The sequence below is a fragment of the Vanacampus margaritifer genome, chromosome 18 (assembly GCF_051991255.1).
Source record: "Vanacampus margaritifer isolate UIUO_Vmar chromosome 18, RoL_Vmar_1.0, whole genome shotgun sequence".
Classification (NCBI taxonomy): Eukaryota; Metazoa; Chordata; class Actinopteri; order Syngnathiformes; family Syngnathidae; genus Vanacampus; species Vanacampus margaritifer.
In genome coordinates this window covers 8,458,901-8,473,864 of record NC_135449.1, presented here as the reverse complement: position 1 = coordinate 8,473,864, position 14,964 = coordinate 8,458,901, and the positions used below count along the sequence as shown (strand labels likewise).

Genomic DNA, 14,964 nt, shown 5'->3' with positions numbered 1-14,964 from the left:
AGGGTACACGCACACACACTGAGTTACTGGCAGAGATTTGTATGTCGTAAAGAATCACTCTTGTTCTGTGCAGTCGGAATGGAAGCCCTTAAAAGCGGACTGTGTTTCTGGCTAACTTTCTATAAAGGACCCTTTTATTGTGTAGTGTGACCACATCACCATTTGCCCTTTTGCTGCTGCTGATTAATGGTGGGATGGTGTTGATTACACCGTCCGATACAAGTACAAGCTTTGTGGAAATGGGGAAGAAAGTCATCATTATTAATTTGCTGTTAGTCCAGTACTGATTCAAATGATTGATAGGCATTTTTTAATGCCACAAGACAACATCCTAGGAAATGACATTTTAGGAACGTATTTTTATTTTTCATCAAACTACCATTAATTACCATTACTGTATTCCACTTGAAGTTTCAAGCCGTTTCAAGGTGTTTATTATAGCATGATTAGCAGCACCTGTCCAGTGTAGTGTTTCCAACTGGGGCTCATTTGGGTGCTTCCAACCAACATGGCCGACTTCCTGTTCAATATCAGGCGTGGGTCCTTGAGACTTTTTCGTACATCCAGTCGTGATGGACATATCCATCCAATTTCTTGTCTGAAAAAGTCATATTGAACATCCCTACTCTATTGCTTTTCTTTTACCCTTCAACCAAGACTGATGCGTAGGCCAGTGCTAGGATGCATTAGCCACACGCTAGCACTTAAAAACCTGTTTGTCGCCCCAACTACAGACCAGTTCTCACCGCTGCGTCGCGCAGCACTTAAAGACTCGTATGCATGCGAGCGTGTGTGTGTGTGTAAAGCCACAAAGCCTTTTATGGTCGACTGCTTTCATAAAAGTATTGTGTTACCTGTGGTAACATGCACAGCGCTCGTTGTCTTTGTGTTTGGATTGTGTTGAATTCAATGTCACAGAAGATGATGATAGTCAAGCAATATAAACCAGGCAGTCCTGCATGAATAGCCAATAAATGAAATTAAGAGGTGTATTTTCAAGGGAGTTGTTGTTGTGTCACGATATGGCCACTAGATGTCAGACTGGCTTCTGTTCAAGTTGGGCGTGAGCAAGATCATCACTGTTATCGTCAGAATTATCACAATATTGCTAATGGGGAACATAAGGTACTCTTACACAGTCCTACCAGTGCCAAGCGATAATGCTAAAAATATTTACAAAAATATTTGAAAAATATAAGACTAAGAATATAAAACGACTAGATAAAACAGATGCAAAATATTTGATGGAAAAACACGTCCGAAAAAAATTGAAACATACGAACATGTTAGATGAAACAAATGAAAATAAAATTATATATATATATATATATATATATATATATATATATATATATATATATATATATATATATATATATATATATATATATATATAAAAATATAAAAAATTGGGAAAAAAAGACAAAACATCTAAATATTTTTTCTTTACACATTAGATGAAAAATACACAAATATCACTTGCACTGTTTTACAGGAGGCTTAAATATTGGACAATATATTAAAATATTAGCATAAAAATGTAAACATATTGGACAAGAAAGGAAAAATATGATGAAGAAATGCAAAGGTATTTGACTCAAAACATTGATGAAACATATTTTTTATATATATATATATATATATATATATATATATATATATATATATATATATATATATATATATATATATATATATATATATATATATATATATATATATATATATATATGAAAATACACATTCTATTACAAAGAAATGTCAGAAAAGAATATATATATATATTGGAACAAATAAACACTTATGATGAAAAAGAAAATGACTTTCACAATTTAACAACAGCCAAGAAATTAAGTTCAAATTGTTGCAAAAAATGGTGCATTTAGCACAAAAAATTAAACAAAGTAATACATTTAATATATCAATTAAAGGGACTATTCTGTGCTCCCATTTTCATGCCAGCATGGAGCGCAATAATGCTGAGCAATGGGGAGAACGTGCTGTCTTGTACTTGTTTAGGCTGCAAACCAGTTGGCGGTAAGTCAATAGTGCCTCTGCTGGTCGTGGCCAACATGTGCACTTCATTATGCCTCATCCATCAACTCCGCCTAATCAACCAAATTCAACTGATCCTTGATAAGAGTGCCATCTTTGCTCACACACTTTTCTTGTAAAAAACAAAAACAAAAACATTAAAAATATAGCAATGAGCTGCTTCAGCTTGTTGCTACTCCACCCCCACTTGTGGAGTGTGTGTGTGTGTGCGTGTGTGTGTGTATGGTGTGTGTGTATATACGTGAGAGATACGCTCCGACAGAAAGAGCGAGAAAGCGTCCCTCCTGGTTCCGCCCAGTCAGTCCTGCCTTGTTGGCTGGTGTGTGCGCGCCACTGTGTGTGTGTGTGTGCCACACACACACACGCGCACACACATCTTTGCACTCATCCATGCTGGATTAGAACCCCTCTTTTTTGTTTTTGGGGTGCTTTTATTTCTGGATGTAAACAAAGGGCCCCTCGGGACCCTCACGGCGGCCGTCATGAGCGAGGAGGTTCGGGAAAAGGCGCCGGGCAAGTCGGCTCATCGCAAGAAGAAAGGAAAAAAGGTAGAAAGAGATTTAGTGTTGAAATGTGATTCTTTTGTGTGTCTTTGTATATCGGCTTTTTTTTTTTAAGCATCTTTTGTGTCCCTCCGAGATACCTTTTTTTTTTTTTTTTTAAAGAACTTAAAACCTTTTTAGAAGCACAAAAGTAAGAGTGCAGGTGTGACTCACCTCTATTGACATCCTCCTATATACATACATACGTGTGTATACAAGAGTGTGTATGTGTGTGTTTGCTCCTCCCTAATGAAAATGGGATTTATAGTTGTGCGTTAGCTGACGGGGTGTGTTTAGCTCGCGCGGCTGCTGCAGCCTGTTGATGCCAGAAAAAAAGCTCTCCCATCATGGAGTGTCCACTTGGCCTGATGACTCCAACGAGATGGCGTAAAGCTATTCAAAACTGTTTGCTTTAACATTTTCTTAAGTGTTTAGTGATGCTGTGACCAGACGAGGCCGCCGGGTCCAATCAATGTTCTGTTAAAATATTGAAATAGGGGAAAGGGCAACTGGCCAAGGATGGTTCTGTTGAATGTAGCTTTTCGTTTAGTCAGCTCTCTCTGTCGCACACGCATACACTCACACAACCTGCGGCTCAGAGCTAAGTCCTTTCACATGTCACAATTCGAAATGGTAACTTATTCTTGTTAAATACATAAACTTATGTCAGATGATAACACAAATGCAAACAATTTTTGTTGTTGCTAATTTTACCAGCTTGGGGAACCTCACTCCATTCACTTTGCTCCAAACAAATGCAGTTTTAAGCTGAAATGCTGATTGCAATGCATAAGAAAAGAAACCCAGTGTCAGAATCCGAAAGCAAAACAAAACTGTAGTGCCCCCTGAAGCTCTGAGCTAAACCAGTCTTAAGAGTATAATATGGATGCATGAATGAAATGTAAAAAACAAAAACAAAATTGCAGCTAGCTGCAGTGGCAAAACATGTAGATGAAACACTACCTGAAGCTCAGAGTTGAACCAGATTTTAAAAATAATTTAGAAATAAATAATAAAAATAAAAAAGATTTTTAAAATAATTCATTTTTGTGGGCAAAAACGTCCAATTGTCAGACCAGCAAATAAAAACCTACTAACATTGTGGGGAACCTCACTCCATTCTCCTTACTGTGTTGTAATATTTAATTTTGCCAATTAATGCAATAATTCTAAACACAAAATAAATGCAGTGGCTGAACATGACGTCAAAGCAACAATGTAGCGCCTCCTGAAGCTCAAAGCTATACAAGATTTAAAAGCATAGTTAGGATGAAAATATTTATAATGATCACTGATTCTTGCAGACAAATATCTCATTTTGTGTCCAACAACCACATACACATGCTAACATTACCAACATGGGGAACCTCGCTCCATTCACTTTATTCTTTATTACGAACTGAAACAACGCTTATTGAAATGCAAAAGAAAAGAAGCATAGCATCAGTAGTTGAAGGCTAAACACAACGTTATGCCACCCGAAGCTCTGAGCTAAACCAGATTTAAAAGCATAATATGGGTGAAATGTTAAAATAATTGATTCTTGTAGACAAGTACGTAGGTTTGTGCCAGTCCAGCACATAAAAAACGGCTAACTTTACAACTATGGGGAACCTCACTCCATTCACAATTTTGTGTTGTAGCTACAGTATATGCAGTGTTGCAAATTGAGGCAATAATGTTAAAGGAAAGAACGGTAGTGCAGTGTCAGAACACGAAGAAGAAACAAAATGTAAACACCACCTGAGGCTCCAAGCTAAATCTATTCACATTTACAAGATTCATCTTAAAATGAATAACTGACTTTTGGTGGGAAAATATGACACATTGAATCAGGCTTATTGACCCGCTAACTTTAACTCACCTGGGGAACCTCACTCCATTCACATGACCGTTTATTGTTTCAAATTTAGTCATAATGCAAAATAAAAGCTTTTGGAAAGCTTAACAAGTATTTACGACAACAACCAACTAATGGATTGAATATTTTTTTCTATGATTTCTGTAAGCTGTGTGCTTTGTTGACGGGCAAGCTCGACGGTCATCTTGTGTATGCGCACTCTCCAAATGCTTGATTCACACACACAAACATGAACTTCACTGGCTTATGTAAGATGGCTGCCCACGTTTAGCCCTTTCCATCCCACAAACCTCCCATGTCATGCATCCTCTCACCATGCGTTATTTAAATCATCCCTACATGTGTTTCGATTTCTCATGTGCTTGTTCTTCCACACCAAACTCATCCAAGCAGACCTTTTTGGAAGCGAAAAGGAGCATCCCCAAATGTGTTCGCATATGAAGAAAAATAAATAAAAATCAAGATTCAAGTCTGGTCCAACATCTGATTGATTGATTAGTGGACGAGATCTTGGCTGAGTGGAAGGTAGACGAATCAATAGCTGACCATTAACGGACCCAAAATACAATTAGGGGAAGTGAGACTTATTAAAAACAAAAAAAAAAGGTCATATCGCCTGATGTGGTCTTCATCTACCGATAAATGTATTGTGCTGATTATTTCGCATTCCTAAAATGTCTTTCTTTTTTCCGTGTAACGTCGCCAACTAAGCAGCTCGCCGCAGAAGCAAGCGGCTGATAATCCGGCGGGTGAGCGTTCCCACCAGCGTGCCAACATATTGTTTGTGCTGAGCAGGACGCTTGGCTGGGATCCTTCCACACTTGCCGGGAACAGGATGAAGCCCGGTCGGTTTTCGATCGGCGCGCACCTTTTCTTCTTCTTCCAATCCAAACTGTTGTCCGCTGTTTGCCTCACTCAGCAACTCTTCGGAATGGCTTGAGTGATCGTATAATCCTCTATGTTGCCATTTGAAGAAATATTTCACACCCGAGCTGGCTGAGATGGTTATCATGTTGGGATGATTGCATGTGTCCTTCTATTGGGGTCAAGTCATTCCATGACCACATTTGACCACAAGAATATAGTCTATAAATATCTAATGGCTGGACTGATATGGCCTTAAATAAATCTTATAATCACAAAAATGTGATTCATGACATCAATAGTTTGTCTCCCCCTTCAGTTATAGAAATAGGAAATGACAGTGACATTCAAACATACCAAACAAGCTTTGAACCATGCGATAACCTGTACAACATACACAGAATTATTATTATTATTTTTTAAAGTCATTGTAAAAAATGTGAATGGTAATTGAGGAAGTTAGTCTCTATTTTCAAGTCACAACTGGACCTATTCAGGCATGTTTTGTAAGTGGGTTAGCTTGATGCATATTTAGCATGATTACGCTAAAACTAGGAATTTCCACAAAACTTTATCTTATTTCAAGAATAGAGGATTTTATTTTCTGGATACAACCCCGTGCTATCCATACCTCTGATATAGTCCTGTTTGTCTGTTTGTTGCACCTTAAATACGGTAACCACTTTAACTGGGACACGTTAGTTTTGAGCCTTGTGTTTAGCATTAGCTAAAGTAATCACACAATCACTGGTTACCAAATTGACTAGTGATTAGTTTGTTAAAAATGGTTCCTGGTGAGAATTTATTGTATGTTTGATTTTCAGCAAAGCTGAATTGTCTTTTTAAAATTGTGAAAATCTGGTTACGCTTGCCTTACATTATCCCGAATTAGCCTGCTGCTAACAAATGGAGAAACAAAGATTCTCAGCCTCCATTTTGGTAGTTGAGTCACAATGGAACCAGTTACCCCCATGTCCTCGATAGAAAAATGTTACGGTCCTGTTATCGCACATAAGCGAGTCAAGCGACCCAGGAAGTGGCCTGCTAGCATATGACGCAGTTTGGCGCTCGTAGCCACTAGCAGGCATATTTGCATATTATCTGAAGATTGCTGTCTGCCATGATGCATTCACCACCATTCATATCGGTGATGTCATTTTTCATCCTTCGCGTGCCAGTGTTATTCGCTGATGCTAACGCTAATCATTTCTAATGGTTCATTATAACGTCACTATTGTAAACTGCATTGACTGTTACTCAAACAAAATGTAATAGTTGAGATTTGTTTCTCTGTTGTGAAATCTTGAGCTTAGTGAGCCTCCAATCCAAATACTGAATGAAGGTTGACTTCCTGTTGCGCGTGGCTAAGTGTGGAGGTACTGTGAGAGAGGGAGAGAGAATGAGAGAGAGAAGGTGTCTTGACAGTTACACGAATAGGCTAATGGGCCTCGGTAGCCATGGCGACGGGAGCGTGCCAAGGGTGATGTCAGCGCTTTCAGGGAATAGGCATCCATCTCCGTTTCTCCTCATATTTGCCTGACGCTCTTCTGCTCCTCTTACGGCCTTCACTTCCTGTCTCTCTTTACCATTTCCCAGAAAAGTGGAGGTCTAAGGAGTAGCTATTTGTTTACAAAAAAGAAAAAAGTCGATTTTCCATAATTTGATCCTTTACTGATTTAACATTTATAAAGAAATTTTATTCGACCAATATTGTTAATAATGTCATGTTTGTGTCGCAAGAGGGAGGCCCGGTAGCCTTCGTATTTCCCTCCCATCATCTTGCCAGCCGCCACAGGCCTTCCTTCCGTGCTTCCTTGTTGCGTTGCCATGACGACGTGGCAAGGTGTTGTTTTTGTGCTTGCCCGGGCTGAGTCAGACCGGGCCACTCATTCTGACTGGATTACGATGAGCTATCCGCATCTATAAAAGAAAAGTTCAAGTGTAATTAACCTTCATCATGTCACGCAGGGGTTATAATTCCATGGAGATTAGCGCTCGGAGGGCAAGGATTTGTTATCACAAGTCAAAGAGATAAAAGTGTGCAGTTGGTGTAATTACACATCATCCCCATCATCAATGACACTTGTGCATACTTGCTGAGCTTAAGGAATGTAAAGTAACCTGAAAAAGGATGGATTTTGCGGGGTGAACTTTTAAAACGGAGCCTTTGTTAGTGCTTGGAATTCACCATAAAAAGGGATCTATGTGTCTGCGCGGAAGGACGCGAGGTGTGAAGGTGCGCGTGATGCGGTTGGCTCGATACGGCGAAGGGATACTCTGCTCGCTCTGAGCGAGTGCTATTTTTGTGGCTGTGTAAACGGTTGCCAGGGAGACGGCTGGCAGGGTGCCCGGCAGGAGAAGCCCACCTCCAGACAGACGCACACAATGACAGACAGACAGACAGAAACTTGTGGATACCATTGCGGTTGCTTTTAGCGGGTCCAAACAACAGATGGGACAAATTGCGTTGTTCCTTTATCTGATTTGAAATGTCCATTTGCAGTTAAGTGCGTCAGGTTGGATGTGGAGTGGCTCTTATGACAGGGGGGTGGGGGGCTTTGATGTTAAAAATGAACAGATGAGCCAGACAATTTAAGATGTTTATGTTTAGAATAGAATAATAATTCATTCTCATTTTCAATTGTATTTACAATGAACCAGAGTTACTGCATATCGGTTATCAGCCATTTCATTGCTTTTTCTTTTTCTTTTTTTACACCCCTGATAAAAATGTTGAACTTGTTCTTTTAACTTATATGATTTTAAGTTATTTACAATAAATCATGCTTAGTGAGGTAAAGTTTGATGCTACTAAATGCTAGCCAAATAGATATTTTTGTTGATGTAATTTGTCAGCTACTATGAAACAGCACAGATCTCTGCCAACTTCAATCTTCAATTTGGATCAACACCAAACTAAGCATTCACTTTAAAACAGGCATTTTGTCTAAAAGTTAAATTAAATAAATACATTTAAAAAAAGATTGGTTCTGTCTTGGCCCCTATACAGAATTTTGTAGGCTTTTATTTTTTATATTGTATTTGTATTTTATTATTCTAATTATTTTCCTCCTTAAATATTGGTGGAGGTAATAAAACGAGGGCTTTATAGGGTCCACGCAACACAGCAAAGGAAACAAAGCTGGTGTTGATTTTGGTCCTGAGTGCAATGCCGCCATCAAGTGGCCAGAAAGAACATTACAACCCACCCATGCTTTTTGTCCACCGCAAGGCCAACTATTCCCATTTGTGAAACAACATGAGAAAGCTTCTATCTACATCAACACGATAATATTACGTTTATTTTTATTTCCTCCTGTCGCGACGGAATAGAAGCATTTACAACACGTGCGTTGTTGCTGTTCAAGCCTGCTGTTCTTCTTTTGTTATTGTCTGTCGGTGGGCGGGACTTTCCGTTCCAAGCAGCCAGTCGACGTCCTCTGGCAATGCCAGCGAACCAATAGGAAGCCTTCTCACGTTTGACGTGATCCCTGTGTGCTGTCACGGTGTTTATATTATGAAGGGGGGCTGCAATGTCCAGACATGAGCTCATACCACACGTGCACACACACACACACACGCACTCTCAGAACAAGAATTTCTTAGAACATATTTAAAAGATTTAAAAGCTAAATTATGTTTTATTGATGTTTTAATGCTTGGAGCATTAAATGTCGTAAAGCTTTCTCCTGAAGGCAACTAATTGCTTTGAACTGTAACATGGCCTCAAAGTAACTTAATCTTAATTTAATCCTAGCATATATCAATTTTTCTTGAATAATGCACGAGGATGTGAATAATTGATCCTTTTATTCACGGTAGTTGTATATTATTTTGCTTCCTGCACTTAATATTTGACAGTCTATTTACGTTGCTGTTTTCACAACAGCAACAACCCACTACACTGCGCAGTACATTTATTGGCTATATTGCCAAATTATTCCGGAACAACTACATTACTCTGTGTGAAACACTATAGCTTCTAATAAGTGGCCCCTTCACTGTTTGGTGAAGTTGTTGACAAGCTGAAATTTTGCAATGAGGATTTGGGTTTGGCGAAGTATCTGTTAGGACTGCGCAAATAATACAAATTCAATTACAATTTCAATTATTACACTCCATAATTACAAAATTAGCATACTTGTAAAAAAAAATATTATTAATACAAATTTTTGAGTTGTTTAAATTTATACATTTGCACCATTTTTTTATTTGAAAGTAACACATTTAATACATTTTGTTTCATCCAAAAGGAACTTGTAGTTTTCCAAATAATTTTGTCTTAATATTTTTTTTTACTTTTAAACATTTTCTTTGTTTGGTACCAAAAAAATAAATGATCATCCTGATCGTGATTTCAATTATTACCAAAAATGATTGTGATGAATATTTTCTTCATAATCCAGCAGCCCTAGTGTCCGCTACTTGCGCCAGTGTCAAATGTATGAAGTGCTGCTTACGTGAAAGAAAATATAACCTACGCTGTACTCAAAATTGACCCCACAGTTGAGGGGAAGGTGAAGTGAGCAGTTGCAGATTTTCAAGAGCGAGAGATGGTTTTGAATAATCTCATGGTGATTAGATTTTTTTTTGGGGGGGGGGGGGGATATATTATTTTAGAGCCATATCTCTGTCATACTGTGTAGTGCAGGACAAGCTGGTAATTGAAATGCTTCTTAATGCTGGAGTGCTCCGATTTGACCTTGACATTTCGTAACAGCTATCATAATGACAATCTTGCCACTCCCAACCTGCTCTTTTGCCGGAAATAAATCCTCCATTGTACATCACGAAGATGTTAGTAAGCAAAGGTTCTTCTTAATCCGCCCCTCCCTTAGAAGCACCCCCCCCCCCAGCTTCTCCCCCTCCTTTCCTCCCACCTCCCGCTCTCCTCCTCAACCTCGTTTCCGCCACCGTTCCACCCATCCCATACGTCCCGTCGAGACGCGGCGCAACGGATGGCTCGCGTCGAGCTCAGGTGCTTTCGGGGGGGCTCTGGGAACCAGTCTGCACCCCCCTCCTCTCCAGCGCGGGGCGCAGCTTGAGCTTCTTCGTGGATGCGAGGACCTCCGCCAAGGGATGTTTTTACAAGAGGACAATCCCACCTGGAGATGATTTTCTATATTTTTCTAACGGGGGAATGAAAGACAAATTTGAGCAGGATCTCCAGGGGAGCATCCGGACCCCAAGCACAAAAAGCTAATTGACAACCAGGAGGAGGCGTGACACCCACCTCCGACATCAAAAGGGAGATAATCAGGAGCGCGTGTGGATTAAGCGGCAGACGGCATGGCGCACGCCGCCTCGCAGCTGAAGAAGAAGGCGGACGAGAACCTTGTGGCGGCCGAGGAAGAGCGGGAGAAGGAGCGCAAGCGGGCCAGGAAGCGGGCGCGAGGGGATGTCAAGAAAAAGGTAGAAGATGGAGGGCTGGAAAGCGCGCGTGTTGTGGGTTGGTCCTTTGGGAATCCCGAGGGGTGGAGGAGGCTTTAAAAGGTGGATGACGGAAAGAGGACAAGATGGTATTTTAGGTAGTTGGGTGCTATTAATATTTTGGTTTGTGTGTTGTCCTCATTAATTCAACAAATCATATAAATGCAATCAGCAGATATGGTTATGTTTGCCTCTTTCTGATTGGTTGCTGTCATCAGTCAGTGATGGACTTTGGACGTCAAAGGTGTCTGTGCGCACTAGCTGTAAGCAGTCACGCCCTGCGGTTCGGCGTGCGTGTCGTTTGTGTGTTTTCTGTATGCGCGCGCTCGTGCGCGGCCAGGATGTCAAAGTTACGAACATGCACAAGGTGATCAATACAGCTGGATTGGCAATAATCAATCATCGTTTGCTTGAGCGTTAGCATATCAATTGATTTGTTGTTTTAGTGTGTGTGTGTGTGTGTGTGTGCTCGCATTTTTATCATGTGGCAAAATCCCGATTTTTAAGGAGACTTTCCGTCTTTCTTGGGACATTTTTGCTGGAAATGCTCTCATGATTGTGTGTATTTTTTTGTCTTTCTATATTTATGTGGCACCAACTTTGACATACACACTTTTTTTTTTTTTTTTACGGGACATGTCTTCTTTGTGGGGACATTTTGACTGTTAAAAATGCTAGCATGATGGATGGATTGTGTACGTGTGTATTCTTCCTATCTTTGTGTGGCTACCTTGTAGGGGTGTGCCAAGAAATCGATTCTCAGAATCGAGTTTTCATTTAGTATGATTCAGAATCGATTTTAAATGTTCCAAAATCGATTTTATTTCAATTATTTTATACTGTCTTGACCTTTTTTGTGTGTGCCTTTGTTGGGCGCACTGTTCATGTTGTACACGATTTGGCCACTTAGGGGCAGTGTGGTTCCGCTCGTTCTGATACACTGTTAAGTTGTAGCCACATAAAAGCAAAAAGTCATGGTCAAGTTATTCCAATAAAAGTTTTTTTTTTTTGCAGTGTAGGATGTTAAGATGCTTCTCTGTATACATTCCTGAAGCGTTTTGTATGAATAGTCGTTCTTTTGAGGGATAAAAGTGCCACGAGTAGCGCGCTAATTAGCATTAGCGAGTCAGACTGGAGTAGATCATGACAATTATTTGCTTATCTATAAATTTAAGCAGAAATCATTGCCAATCAAATACATTTTTTTAATCTAAAATCTTTCTGAATCGATAATCGATTTTGAATCGAATCGCGGACCCAAAAATCGGAATCGAATCGTGAGACAGTCAAAGATTCCCAGCCTTACTACCCTAAACATCCTTTTCCCTTTTGTCTTTGTGGGGACATTTTTACAGGTGCCCTGACAGGCTGTCTGTTGGTTGGCTGAAATTTCAACAGCAGAGTGACCATTTTGACTTTGAGGACGAAAATGGAAAACCAGCAAGGTTTCCGGGATAAATCAAACTAGTTATTTTTTTTATTCAGAGTGAGCAACACAAGATTCAATGTGACGCCTACTGTATGGGAGCAACTTTGGAAAAACATCTCTAGTCTATATCAGGAGTAACATGTTGCTGTGTCACTTGTGCGTAGTGTGTAGTAGTGACATCACGAGTGAGGTAGTGAAAAAGTATCTCCTATATGCCAGGATAAATCCATAGTCGTCTGTCCCGGGACGATTCTTCTTGGCACTGTGATGGAAAAATGATCCTCAGTGTCTCCTCTTCATGCCTCAATTATTTTTTAAATATATTTTTTTTTACATGGCCTCACTTTACAATTCTCTCTTTATGACATCATCATTGGGCGGCATGGCTCAGTGATAGAGTGGTTGTCTCCCAACCCGAAGGTTGCGGGTTTGATCTTCAACCTTGACTTTGTCAAAGTGTCCTTGAGTAAAATACCGAATCCCAATTTGCTCCCAGCGGACCCGGCAGCTCCTTCCATGGCAGAGTGGTGTATGAATTAGTGCGTGAATGTGAGCCTTTGTGGAACGCCGTGTCAATAAAAGTTTACAATTTACCATATCTCTGTGAGCTACAGGAGAAGGTCACAATATTAGGAACAGCTTCGAGCGTATTCTGTATAACATTTTGGCTGTTTTCATGGATGTTGAATATCTATCGATGGACATGACTGCAGTTTTATTATCATTATTATTTTGTGAAAAAATATTTAAAAATACATATTTTTTAAAATTTAACATAACTTTAATTATTTCTCATTTTAATTGTTTTTTTTTTTGTTTTTTTTTCAATAACTTGGAGAAAAAAAGGGTCCATAACTGCCCTCGGAGAAAAGAATACAAATCTTTTTATCCTCCACCACATGTGAGCATTCAGGAGCGAGTGGGCATGAATTATAGAAGACTTCCATTAGAGGGCGGAGGAGAGAGGAAAGACGACGGAAGTCAACAGAGGAAGCTTGTAGGCGGCACTCTCACAGCAGTTGTATGTAAATCTTTTGCACGGGATAACAACATGGCGGCGCTCACTGCTGGATGCAGAAGTTCACCAATTGGTCTCACGTCAGGTTCAAACCTGTGACTGAAGGGATATTTTCGAAGAAGACTGAAGAAAGTTACCAACAGTGCTTTATAGGCCTGGCTTCCTTTTCGTTCATCGACAAACGACGAATAATAATAACTTGTGTGTTTCCTTAGTGGAAGTGTTCGGTTTAGGTGAACGGTATGGGATTTTTTTAATAGGTTTTAGGTGAACTAATGAATACACACACACATACAAAAAAAAAATAATAATAATAATAAAGGAGTGCAATGATGATGGCATGTCAAATTGGTAAAATTACTGAATGAACAATACTGAGCTCTCCAGATTAAAAAAAATAAAAATAAAAATTTAGTGGGGATTAGACAGCCATGTTGTTTGTGCAAACAGTGCACATCAGCGGGGGGGGCCGTGCTTGGAACGACAGAAGCTGCTAAACAAAATCGTGCTGACAAGTTAACTTCAATGAATTGATGAATTGACCGTCCTTAGCTTTTCTTGCCCTATTTAGCATTGTTGTGGTATTTACTGCGCTTACATGTAGCTGAGTCGGTGCGCCACACGCATCCCTGTCAAGTCGGTGCGCTTTTTGCGTTCATTTATTCATGACCGAGTGCTCTGCCTCAGAGGAGATTAACCCACGCCAGCGCCACAGCAGCGGATGCTAACCTCTTTGTTATTATAGTTCAAAGTATTTTTCTCCTGTTGACTCTGAGTGTTCACTTATTGGAGGTGTCCAACTCAGGGAGGGGCTGATGCTGGTGTCTGGACTGGTAAACATGGCCGCCGCCTGCTGGGAATGCAGCAAAGCGCCACGGATACAAAGACCCTCAGACACGCTCGCGTTTGTCTGCTATTCGATACGGCCGTGGGAATGAGAGGAGGTGTACGTTTTTTTAGACTCCATGCGCGCGAGAGCGTTTTTTATCCTCCTCCATCCGAATCTGAAGAGCCGGGACTGCAGTAGCCAGCCGGCCAATCAGATTGCAGCATTTCGCAAGCAGTCAGAGGCAGGACAAAACACACACATGCACACCTCTTTTTGATCTGATTCCCATCCATGATGATTTCATAACATTAAAGCAGCGTTCCATGGATGGTGTTTTGCTCGACGAGAGTTGTTTCAAATCAGTGAACTCGGAACACGGTGTGTTTGTTTAACATCCAGGTTGAAGTTGATGTTGTTTTTTGGCCACTAGGGTTTGATGTTTGCTTTGAAAAAGTACTCATCGGGAGGCTCCACAGTGCTGCAGTCAAACATCTCACGCGTGCTTGTTGTGCATCATTAATGACACAACGCAGTCGTAATTACCAAAAATGAAAAAAACACCAGAAAGTTCCGCAACATTTCCTCAGCAAATTTTTAGGATCCTCTGTTGCCATGGCAACCTGCCCCTCTTGCTCTTTCACAGATGCATGTCATAAAATCATCATGGATCGTTAGGCTTGAGCGTGCGCGTGTGTTTGATGTTGTCTGAAACATATTCATTAAACGGGCCGCTTGTTATCGCAGCTTGTCGATTTAAAGGGATAAGAAGCTGAGCTAACTTGCTAGCTTCCTAGAAAGTGTTTTGCCCCTCTAATACATCTGATGTACCTAATGCTAACCTCTTCACTGGCAAAGTTAGTCCAACCCAAGACCCATTTAGGACCGCCCCCTCATTTGAATAACATTTCGTCCTGACAGTGTCTGCCAACATGAAAT

At 40.2% G+C, this 14,964-nt stretch overlaps 1 protein-coding gene across 48 annotated transcripts in view; it reads left to right on the top strand.

The window, feature by feature from the left end:
* Positions 1–14,964, top strand: part of LOC144037977 (ankyrin-3-like) — an 88,964-nt gene that overhangs the window by 4,362 nt on the left and 69,638 nt on the right. For 11 of the 48 annotated variants that reach the window (XM_077549911.1, XM_077549918.1, XM_077549915.1 and 8 more), the window contains exon 1: positions 10,199–10,734. The exons of 1 other annotated variant lie outside the window; for it this stretch is intronic. In XM_077549911.1, coding sequence (XP_077406037.1) covers positions 10,612–10,734 — 123 coding nt within the window. In that variant the 5' untranslated portion in view covers positions 10,199–10,611. Of the gene's footprint in view, positions 1–2,508; positions 2,604–10,193; positions 10,735–14,964 lie in introns of those variants that run through there. 36 more of the 48 variants (XM_077549926.1, XM_077549932.1, XM_077549930.1 and 33 more) reach the window with 9 other exon arrangements.